At 42.4% G+C, this 12,060-nt stretch overlaps 1 protein-coding gene across 1 annotated transcript in view; it reads left to right on the forward strand.

Annotated features, from left to right (window-relative positions):
* The window catches only part of JARID2 (jumonji and AT-rich interaction domain containing 2), a 213,024-nt gene that overhangs the window by 183,906 nt on the left and 17,058 nt on the right, over positions 1–12,060 (forward strand). Inside the window, exons 7-10 of the mRNA XM_059851854.1 lie at positions 995–2,012; positions 5,967–6,469; positions 11,523–11,615; positions 12,051–12,060. The exon at positions 12,051–12,060 is cut by the window's right edge and continues 109 nt beyond it. Coding sequence (XP_059707837.1) covers positions 995–2,012; positions 5,967–6,469; positions 11,523–11,615; positions 12,051–12,060 — 1,624 coding nt within the window. The remainder of the gene's footprint in view (positions 1–994; positions 2,013–5,966; positions 6,470–11,522; positions 11,616–12,050) is intronic.

Genomic DNA, 12,060 nt, shown 5'->3' on the forward strand with positions numbered 1-12,060 from the left:
GTGTAAATGCTGAAATTTTCGTTTTTTTAGTAGTGGGGTTTAGCTTTGGCAGTGCTGAACTGTCTCAATTCCCTTTTTAGATGGGGGTTGCTTTTGGTCCTTAAGACATCTTGTAGTTAAAATGCAAATTCTAGTCTCATAACTCAGTTTAAATGTCTAACAGAAAGCAGCAGAGTCCAGCAATTCTAAACTCCATTGACACAATATGATATTATAGAATATGTGTCAGCAACATTGCCCAGATACCAAACTTTCAAAAAAATATACATTGGACTACTTGTATACATTTTTTTTTATTTCAAATTATCAACCTCAGCAACAACATGCTGCCCAAAATTTAATAGGTATTACAGGCTGGATCCTTCATGGCCATGCTGATCTTTTGGGTGCATAATGTGTTCCACATCTCTTTTTATACATATGCATGGATAGCATGGTTAGAAGGTAAATTGATTGAATCTCGATGTGTTTTTTGCAAATGTGCAGATGCCAGTTAGAGTAGATAATATATGTTGCCTATTTTGTCTGCTAAGAAGTAGTGTGCATGTAAAGGAAGTTGGGTGTGAGAGAGAGAGGGTGTCTTGAGGGCCAGAAAAAGAGGTAATGAAGGTATTAGTTTGTAAATCAGACTATCTGTGTTTTGTAATCTCATAGCAGTTTTCTGGTAGACAAGAACAGAGGTAGTGCAAGCAAGGGACCTCACCCTGCCTAAAGTCAGAGGCTTTGTACCCTGTAAAAGCAAGACTGGAGTCTTTCTGGTAAATTAAAAAAAAAAAAAAATTCTTATTTTTCTTTTTAAAATTTGATTATTGTAAATGGCCAGTCCACTCTCTTACCTGTGTGCAAACCATTATGTGAATGATGTGAGTCAGGACTGCAGAATATGGTTGTCCAGCAAATGGGAGACTGGGGCTGAGTGGTCACATTATTAATTTACTTTTCTGTTTTGTGTTTCCTTCCTTCTGCTCCTCCTACAACACTTCTGGCAATTCAGGTTTCTAAAGTCAACGGGGTCACTCGAATGTCATCTCCGAGTGCAAATGCAGCCAGTGCCAAAAAGATGAGAGAAGTCAGACCTTCACCGTCCAAAACTGTGAAGTACACTGCAACAGTGACAAAGGGAACTGTCACATACACCAAAGCCAAGAAAGAACTGGTCAAGGAAACCAAACTAAATCACCACAAACCCAGTTCACCTGTCAACCACACAATCTCAGGGAAAATAGAAAGTAGCAATGCAAAAACCCGCAAACAGGTGCTATCCCTTGGAGCATCCAAGTCTAACAATACCGCTGTTAATGGTGTAAAAGTCAATGGCAAGTTGAACCAAAAGACATGCACTAAGGAGGTGGGGAGACAGTTAAGGGAGGGGCTGCGCAACTCGAAGAGGAGGCTGGAAGAGACGAATCACATAGACAAAATACAGTCGCCCACCAAGAGAATGAAAGGGGCCGTCAACTTGGCAGAAGCTGCCAGCAAAAAGGCAGCAGTAGAAAAGCCTTTGCTCAATGGACACCTTAGAAAGGAAGTGCCAGAGAAGAGTTTGGAAAGAAATAGGCCGAAAAGAGCCACTGCTGGAAAGAGTACGCCAGGGAAACAAGCACATGGCAAAACTGAAAATGCCTCCTGTGAAAATCGTTCTACCTCTCAAGCGGAGTCCTTGCACAAGCCACAAGACTCAATGGGAAAGCACGAAAAGGGCAGTAGTAAGTCTGGGTGGGGGATGCTGGGGGAGATTCCCATCCTTAGGCCCTCCACCAAGGAATTTCATGACCCACTGATATACATTGAGTCAGTCCGAGCTCAGGTAGAGAAGTATGGGATGTGCAGGGTGATTCCTCCTCCAGACTGGAGACCTGAGTGCAAGCTAAACGATGAAATGCGGTTTGTGACACAGATTCAGCACATACACAAGCTAGGCAGGCGCTGGGGACCCAACGTGCAGCGGCTGGCCTGTATCAAGAAGCACCTCAAATCTCAGGGCATTACCATGGATGAACTCCCACTCATAGGTAAGGCTGTGATTCCTTGGCCTTTTGCTGCTGCTTCTGAGTGTCCGTATACGACTTTGTGCTCTGTTTGCCTTTATGCTTAACCATACTCCTGCTCAGTTAACACTGCAGAGCTCTGAATCTCTCTCTTTTTCCATTGGCCAGGCATGATGCAGGTATGTTTTCAGAGAGCTTCCAGGGTGACTTTATATCACCATCTTCCTCCCTGTTTGACCCAGGGGTAAAAAAGCCGCTCCATGGGACCTTGGTCTGCAGATTTCAGAATCTTCTTCTTTCCCTGCTGTTTATTTATGTGCGTTGTATGACTGTGTATATTGACAGCCTTGTTTTAAAAGCTGTTTCAGAATATTTTTTGGACCTTTCCAAAGATGTTTTCCTAACAGGTTGCAATGCTGCCAGGCTTTAATACATTTTTCTCCCCGCCTCTTCCTTTAAAAGCATTTAACCAAAGGGGAAAGAAAATATCTCAGAACTGACTTGTGTTTGGGTACTCAGACACTTAAAATCACAAATTCACAGTGACCTGCTGACATTTAACAACCATTAAGTGTCAAGAATAGGCAGTAAAATGTAGTTGATTGCAAAATGGAGGTTTCATTATTTCTCCCAGCAGGTGTCTGCCAGGGCTAATGCCTGAGTGAGAATCACTTATTTAACAGAATTCTTGGTTTATGGTCTGCTGTCAGATATGACACGTGACAAAAATGTGACAATAGTTTGTAAAAACATGACAACAGCAGCATACAAATGAACTATTGGATGAGCTGCCTCCATCTCTACTGCCTTTGCAGATACCACATAGTAAGAAACCTGTCTTTTTAATTTTTCTAAGTTCTTCCCTTTGTTTTTGAGGTGTTTTGAGCCACAAGCTCACACAACCTGCATGCTGCAACTCAAGGCTAGAGTTTTGCCTTTGAGGCATCATCCGACCTGAGGCAGCTTTCAGTGCTGGTTGGATTAAAGGACACGCTTTTCTGTTTAAACGATTCACAACACTTCCTTCCCCCGCCTCCTCCTTCTTAAACTTTGTTTTATATCACATATGGTAAGTGAGGGAAAATGCGTAAAAACACACAAAATGATTGCAGACTTTATGGTGAACTGATGCAGGGCACGGCAGAGAAATAACAAAATTTCAAGAAGGAGGAACGATAGCTTAGCACTGTATTGCAATAGCTGTGCAAAAACGTTCAAGGAAATCTGAAAATTAAAATCACTCAAGCAGCAATAAATGAACATTTTGTATGCCTAATGTATGCAATGGTTGTATGCTAATGGAAAAGAATAATGTATTACATTTACATTGGCAAGAGAGAGAAGAAAATGTGCAAGACAGCTCGATTAACTCTCCTAGAACAATGTTAACTTTTTAATGAAATACCTTAAACTCGGCATTAAGATGGCATTACTGTTAATTATTTGTATTATTTAAGCACCTAAGAGCCTAATGAATAGTCAAGGATTCTATTCTGCTGGGTGCCATATAACCTGAGCAAACAGTGGTCTCTTACAAATTTGCATCCTATGTATTCTTTCTGCAGTTAATTTCCTACAAATTCTGTGTTTAAAATTAAAAACAAAATTGAAAAAAGAAGCTGGAGATCATCAGTGCACAAAGAGGAAAAATCTGTTGGTTCTGTCAGGAAACATATAAAATAATCTGTGGTGATAAATGCACGCTTATTTAAGTAGACATGCATACATAGCCCTTCTCTCCAGGCCAAATCACATTTCCATTGAAGTAAGTGGGACTTTTGCCAATGGCTTGTGTAGTGCCAGCTTTTGGTATTAAATGCATACCTGAAGATTAAAAACTTTCTTTTTTAAAATGAGCTTGCTCACTGAGCAATTTAAAATTATTCCTAACTTAGGGAAATTAAGGCAATTAAAAAAAAAAAAAGTTAAACACTGCTACACTGCTTCTGAATAATGTGCCAGATCTCCTATTTAAGCCATTTTGCTATAGGTACTTTTAAAGAACTCCTTTTTTTGTTGTTGGGTTTTTTCCCTTCTTTTTTTTTTTTTTCCTTCAGTCTTTCAAGGAAAGTTTAAGCAGCAAGCTTAGGTCGATCCTGGAAAACATCAGTCTGAGATATAAATGCTTCCAGAAGTTATGACTGTGTGAAATGGAATTATAATTGAGAGCATTTTGCAAACCTTAGCTGTAGGCTCTGGTTGAATGAAGTGCTACTTGAGCTCTAATATTGCAGAGTGATTATGAGTGATCGTTCCATGATGCAGGAGAAAATTGAATTTTCAACAGTGCTGAAACTAGGACCTTAAACTGAGTGTGTGCTGGAGAAACATATAATGGTAAATTTAGGCCACACTTCTTTCCAAGTTTGGGAGTATGTTACCCAGCTTTATGTAGATTGCTGAATCTGTTGGCATGGAAAGCCATCTCTTGAGTTCCACCTTCAGTTTATTTGTGGCTTGCATGTAGAAACCACTGACCAAAAAAGTAACAGAAGCCATCTTGAAAGTTACATTTGTATTATGTTATGTATGGAAGATTAAAGAGGAAAGAAAGAAAACTTTACAAACTCATTTTGTTTTTTCTCCCCATGGTATATACTTTCTCTCAGCTTCAAGACCTTTTTAAAATCTCCCCCACCCTATTCCCAGATGTACTAAACAGGATAAATTTGCTACCTCATGGTCCTGCCTCCACCCTTAGGTTCTACTTAAAGCCTTGTGTTTGGTTTTGTCTGCAGCCTAACACCTTTGTCATGTGCTGTGTGGGCAGTATAAATGCAGCACAGGGTAGTTTGAAAAAAGCAATACAGCAAGATGATGTGAGTTAAGATGATGTAACTGTGCATCCTACTGTAAATATTTACAATAATGCTGCTTCTTGCCCTTCTCTGTTGCAGTAGCATTTCTGAGTGCTCTGAAATGGCTATGGCATGAATGATTCTTTACTTTTCTCAAAGGCAAAGGGGAGACAGTGTGGCGGCAGAGATGTTGATGCTGGTTTTGTATTAATTCTCTTTTTTTCCTTGAACAGCACCCTGTTGAATTGTAGGTGGTCTCTGGGCCATTTCTTCACTCTTTCCACTGATGATTTATTTCCTCTGTGCTTTCAGACTATTTATGATGTTTCTTTTATTGTTCCTCATCCATTTGGCTGCTTTTGATGCTGCAGTTTGTATAATTTTTTTCTTTTTTTTTTTTTTTTTTTGACTGGAGTGTGAAATGTGCTAGTCCTCTTAAAACATACAAAACCAGAATGGAGTATAAAATATGGATGGCCTCAGACTGGAAGAATAATGTGTCTGGAACTTTTTATGCGGTTGCAGGCTCCAACCCCAAACAACCCCTTGCCTCCCTTTGTTTTTTATATGGATTTTATTACCTGTAGTGAAATTAATAATGTGCTCCTTTTAAATACTAACTTCATTCAAGGTGCTGTGCAGATATTAGATAATTGTTATTTCACCTCCAGAAAGGATAGGTATTTGTCTTTCTGATGGCCAGTACCCCAGCTTGACACTGGTTTTGTTTATTCCTGGTATGAACCAGATGTGGGACTGGTGGTGGGTGAGGGTGTGTGGGCTTTTACAGAGATGGGCAACCCTCATCTGCCCAGTCACTGGGTAGTGACCAGGGCACAGATGCATGCCAAGGAGATATCTTGGGGTGCTCTGAGAAAAGAAGTGCATGAAACTCAAGGAGGAGAGCAACCAGAATCGCAGGGAAGGCTGCTGCAAGTAGCAGAATACAGCCTGTGACTGAATTAAGCTGGCAAAACAGTGGTGTGTGCCTCTCTTGAGCAGGAGGCATTCAAGACAGGGACAATTCTGCTCTGGTGCCCAGGTGCCTGCAGCTGTCATGTCCCCCGTGTGCCCTGCCTGGCAGCACATTTGGCATGAACTGCCCACAGCTAATCTAATCCTAATCTGCTCCTGTGTTTCCCTTTCCCTTCCTCTGCTGCCTGGCACGTGTGGACCCCAGGAGGCTGCGAGCTCGACCTGGCCTGCTTCGTCCAGCTGATCAACGAGATGGGGGGGATGCAGCAAGTGACTGACCTCAAGAAATGGAACAAGCTGGCAGACATGCTGCGCATCCCCAAAACTGCACAGGACAGGCTGGCCAAGCTACAAGAAGCCTACTGCCAGTACTTGCTCTCCTATGACTCCCTCTCCCCTGAGGAGCACAAGAAACTGGAGAAGGAGGTCTTGCTGGAAAAGGAAATCCTGGAGAAGAGGAAAGGACCTTTGGAGGGACATTCAGAGAATGCCTACAAGTTCCATTCCTTGCCCCGGTTTGAGCCCAAAAACGGACTCATCAATGGCGTGGTTCACAAAAACGGCTTCCGCAACAAGTTAAAAGAGGTCGATGTCCCGCTGAAGACGGGCAGGCGGCGGCTCTTTGCTCAGGAAAAGGAGACCACGAAGGAGGACGAGGAGGAGGAGGAGGAGGGAGTTCTTAGCGACTTACACAAGTGTATATACAAGGTAATGAGGCTGGCTCTGCCCCGTCTGTTCTGTAGAGGTGGTGATGCTGTTGTGTGGGTGGTGTCTGGGTGCACGCCCAGCTGGCTGAGGGGAGCTCATGGGTTGCAGTGGCATCCCCGAGGCAGCAGGTATCATGGTCCTCATGGCCAGGCAGTCTGATGGCTTTATCCTGATTTGCCTGGCTCTTGCAGGATGTCTGGAAAATCTGGGAGGCATTATTGTCATAACAAGATGCACTGGTCTCTGCCCCCCTTCATCTCCTTGTGAGAGGCTCCCTGTATACCTCTACCCAATTATCCTTGCAGACACAGATTTTATTTTCATTTTCTAGTGACATTTAAAGTAATGTTCTGCTTTCTCATTCCTGCTTTTTGCAAATCTTTTGTTGAGTGAAGTAGTGCTGCAGATCAAAATGAACATCACTAGAAATACTACTGCACTTAGAAAGGGCAAATTGAAATGCAAACAATATTTTCATCCACGATGCCAGACTTTGCTCAGCACTAACAGTCACATGGACACTCAGTCCTCCACATACCAAGTACATCCATTTACAAAGGAATGCTGACTCTTTCACTGTATTTTATTTGGCAGTCTCCTGCTCTGGAGCAGGACTTGGCACTGCAACTCACAGTGCAATTTTGAGTTGAGTTGAATGGTGTAACTGCACTCTGAGAGAAATATAGCATTGAGTGTCTGTGCCCAGTATAAGAATATGCTGTTCTTCCCCTTCCAATCTCACTTCCATCACCAGGAAATGAAGCCAGATAGCCCAAAATGACTTATTGTTAAGCTATTTAGGGACTGCGTGAGCTCACGACTTGGGCTTTAAAAGCCTGCTTCAGTTTTCTTTTGCAGCCTGTTATGATTTGTCAGCCCAGAAATTCTTTTTACTGGGGACTCTGGCCTCAATCCCACCTTTGAAAAGCAATCTCTTTGCCATGCTGCCCTTGGAGAGAAGCTTATCTAATGACAGCAGCCTTTGTGAATAGTGAAGTGGCATTTCTGTGCTTAATATCCTGTGCTTAATGATGGTTAAATGAAAAACTTGATAAACCTTACCCTGACTGCTGCATGACCAGCCTCAAACTTAGTAGGGGAATGCCTTTTTCTTCTTTTCCAGTGCAAGTCCCACTTCAAAGTTCAGTAGATACAAAGTCACTCAAAAAGCAAGATTGGGATTTGTGAGAAGTATCCCAGTTGGATTTAGGAAGTAAAAAAAGGCAAGCAAGCAAAGTGTAGCTGGTATAACTAGTCTGAGTCTGCTGAGTAGCAGGCCCTTTACCCCAAAAGGGAGAGCTCCCAGAATTTCTGCTTGGTCACCAAAAATAAGCTCTGGCAGTAGGAGCAGCATCAGACCCTGTCTAAGTCTGACAATACCAGGTAGAAGAAATACTTCTGTCCTGAGCATGGAGGCTGTTAGGGAGGAGCATCACTGAGCCCATGGGTGGGGACTCTCCCCACCCACCAAAGCAGCTGCAGCACATGGAGCCACTCAGAGAATGCCCTGGGTTGTCCACTGTAGTACCAGCAGCTTCCCAGACACTGGGAAGGGAAGTGTCTGGTTTGATCCCATCCCACGTTGTCTGTAGTGCAGAGACTGAGAGCTGCTGTCGCAGGTGATGGACTGAGGGGAAGGCAGGGGAAGCAAATCTGTGGTGGATTTCTGGAGAGATCCCTGCTGTGGAGCACCCTGTGGGACACCTGGTCAGCCTGAGTGCAGAGAAAGGAATGAAGCTTCATTTTCACAGCACTCAGGGTAAAGCCCTGTAGGAGGACCGATGCATTAATACTGGTTATGTCACTTGGAGCAAGCCTCAAGACACAGAAATTATGCATCAAGCTTGATGCACCAGGATAGCCCACAAGAGGTAAAATTGCTGTAGCTCATCACTAGGCTTTAAAAGACTGAGGGAATTTGGTGCTGGCATCAGTTGTAAGCAGATAGTGCTTCATGGCATTTAATGGAACAAGCCTTTTAATCCTATGTGTGTGGATGGGGAGTGTTCTTTACCTAATAACATCTTCCTGAGATAATTTGAATTTCATTAACAGAACCTGCCCTCATGTTACAGTTTCCACATATGATGGGATTGTAATGGTTCCTTTTAAAGCACATTGCTAATTCTAATTAAAAATGAAGAACACACATAAAACAAAACAAGAAAAAAAAAAAACAACCAACAAACCCATGTATGTGAAAAATGCCCAGGTCAGTATCCTGGGGGCTAGAGGGAGCACATCATAATCATACGGCTGTAGTCCAGTTTAGGCCATAAAGTCTGTTCTTCTGACTATGGAGAGGCCATACATTTAGGATTTCTCACAGTAATTTCTGCAGTCAGCACATACTTGAGCTGTTTTTAGCAAGAGACATCCAGTCTTCCAGGAGCAGTTACCACCATATCACATGTCAAGGTTAGAGTAAATCTCCTTTGTGTTAGGCTGACTTTCTGCCAGGACTCCCAAATTATTTTCAGTGTCTCTCCTTCCCAGGCTGTGAGGCCTGCTGTGCTTTTAAGTGTGTGCTGCAGGCTGCTGTGCTTGCTTGCTTTACTTCTAAATAAGTGGTTTTCTTACCTGATGATTAAAATGTTGTCATTTCTAAGTGTGTGAAGTAAGCTTCTGACATCAAAGCAGCATCTGATGCAAGATTTTCACACTTCTTTCCCCAGTTTTAACTCTAAAGATATTTTAAAAATCTTTACTGGTGCTGACTGAAAGCAGCATTTGTTTCCATACAAAACAAACTGAAGGCATATTAGCAGACTCATTAGAGGGATGCACAGAAGAAATCACAATGCAAGTTTTGCCAGCCATCCCTTAAACAGTCATGGAAATCCTATGCTGAGCTCTCTTCACCAGAGACTTGGTATTTTCATACTCCACTTAATAGGAGCTCCTCCTTTCCACCTGTGGCTATTATGAACTCTCTGGTTTCAGCTTATATTTATGTTTGCTTTAATGTCTTTAACATTCATAGCTTTGCAGTGTCCTTCTCTCTGCCTTCTCTCCAGCCTTGATGGTGATGGTGATGCTCCCCTTGGGTTGGCTCTCATGGCCCCTGCATCAGACCTGAGAAGAATCAGGGGAGGAAATAGGAATTTGTTTTCTTAAACCTTCCTCTCTTCTTCTCATAGCAACAGAGACTCTGCTTTGTAGCTCAAAGCTCTTATGACAGTTGTTGAACTGAGATACTTCTAAGGGTGTTGGAAAGGGTATTTTGCTCCCCTGCAATTCATTTTGTGTTCTGGTTAGAATGCTCCGAGACTAAAAAAAAAAACCAAATTCTTGGCAGAGGAAGAAATGGGTATATGCAAGTTTAAAGGGTTAAAGTGTTCCAGTTTTCCACTTTCTTTTTTCTTGCTTGCTATATACTTCTATTTTCTTTCTTGTCTATCTGAGAAATGGAAAGACATGGCTAATCTTGGAAGATGAGACCTTAATTTTGTTTTTCTGCATAAGATGAGAGGGAGAGGCACGGGCCTGCGAGGAGGCAGCTGCTGCAGTGTTGGTTTGCCGCCGGTGGCGGCGGTGCCTTGGTGCGGGCCCTGCGCTTTACGAGAGGTTTTGCTGTAAAAGGCTGCCACAATAAACCATTCACGAGGGCATTAAAAGATGAAGGAAATTGCTTATTGGATCACAGAGAATCCAGCTCTGAAGTTTATGGGAATCAGAGTGCCCCAGGCCCTGGGCATTTCACAAACTTTTTTTGTTAGAGCTAATTATGCAGTATTCAATTTAAAAAGTGACAACGTTACAACCATATGAGCAGAGTGATAGACTTGGCCTGTGGGGGAAAGCTGCTTTTATAGTTCTTTCTAGTTTACTCTTGGACATAGTTATTAAATGAATTAAACACAAGAAAAGGCTGAAGTGGTTTGGCAGATCTGTTTCATAATTGAAAAACTAGAAAGGTAACAGTCCAAAGAATAAAACTCATTTATGCAGAGATTTTAAGCCTGTGGTTGCTCAGATGAGCAGTCAGGGACCACAATGGGAAGGAGCAGTGGATCTGGTGAGGGGGCAAAGACGTTTTGTACTCCCCGTTTGCAGCGGGCTGCTGTCTCTGCCTGCAGCAGTGCCCTCAGCCCTCGTGTGGTGCCTGCCAGCTCTCGTGGCATGCAGCTTCCCAGCATCCTGCTTCTGCCCTGGAGCAGAGGAGGCTGCAGAGGTGTTCCTGTCTTTGCAAATGTCAGGGCTGAAAGGAGCAAGTGTGCTCTTGCCTCCAAAGCCATTGGACGATGCTTCCCAGAGCTTCTGGTGGTGTAGGTGTGCAGGAAAGCAGGTGCCTGGAATAAAGATTGGGCTAGCTCAAGCAGAAAACCAAGTCAGAGCCTCTTCTTGTACAGCTCCTGCAGCAGTGCCAATAATGAAAGCACTTATTCAGCAATTTTACTGTGTTTTCCTTTTCCTAACTTTGTAATAACAGGTCTTGGTTCCTTGGCATTTGGACTGCTTTTATTGAATTGAGCATAACTAGTTTCTGAAAGCAAGTGATTACAGTAATCCTGGCAAACTCTGCTTTTTGTGACGCTCTTCCACCACATATAACATTTGATGCTGAGCATTTCTGTGAATTTTCTAAGTCTTTTTTTCACCTGCTCCTTGTACATAAAGAGCATGGCCACATAGTCCCTGGATAATGTATTGGATAATGTAAATTACTGTACGTTACTGGATAAAGTAAATTTTGACTGGCTGCATACTGGGTTCATTGTAACCTGTGATAGGGAGCTGGGCCATGTCCATCCTCTGTATTTATCAAACACCAAGTGTTGTGCTGGACAAAGCAGTGTTCCTTCTGGGAACATTCAGTTGGCCTCTTTACATGGTGGGTTTGGGAAGTTCATGTGATTGAATTTCTGTATCTTCTGAGATATTTTATCTCACCAACAAAATGAGCTTTAGACCCATAACTCTTCTGGAGACTTCATCCTCTTTCCCTCTGTTGTCATCTGGGATTGAGCCTGTAAGGAAAGGAGTGTAGGCATGGGGGAAAGCAGGCGTGTGTTTTAATTTTCACTTTTAATTTTATTTTATTTTTCCACAGGGTAGGTCTGTTTCTTTAACAACCTTCTACCGAACAGCAAGAAACATCATGAACATGTGCTTCACAAAGGAGCCTACAGTAGCAGAAGTAGAGGTGAGACCAGCACAAGGGGTGGTAAAGGTTTTTGTTTCAGGGCACTGAGTATGGGGATGCAGGATAGTTGATTTTCAAGCATTTCTTTAATCAGTTTAAGGCTGTATAGTTTAGAATTTTTAAGAAATGGTTAAATAGACGTGGTGCTGATTTTTCCTTTTAAAAATTCTTTTAACATTTTAAATAAAGATGAACTGAGGAAGAGAAAGAATTCTTAATCTGACATGTGCTGAAACACAGAAACCAAGAGGATCTAAATTTTGCCTGCCTTATTGTGACTTCCAATTATTTATATTCTTATTTTTAAGCAATAGTTTACGTTGAATTACTCTGAGGTCATGAAAGCCTTGAAAGTAAATTTCTGGGGTTTATATTTTAATGAGGGATACCTTGTTCAGCGAATTTAAAATGTATTACTGCTTTCTCTTACCACAGCAAGAATACT

This window comes from Haemorhous mexicanus, chromosome 1 (genome assembly GCF_027477595.1).
Source record: "Haemorhous mexicanus isolate bHaeMex1 chromosome 1, bHaeMex1.pri, whole genome shotgun sequence".
NCBI lineage: Eukaryota > Metazoa > Chordata > Aves > Passeriformes > Fringillidae > Haemorhous > Haemorhous mexicanus.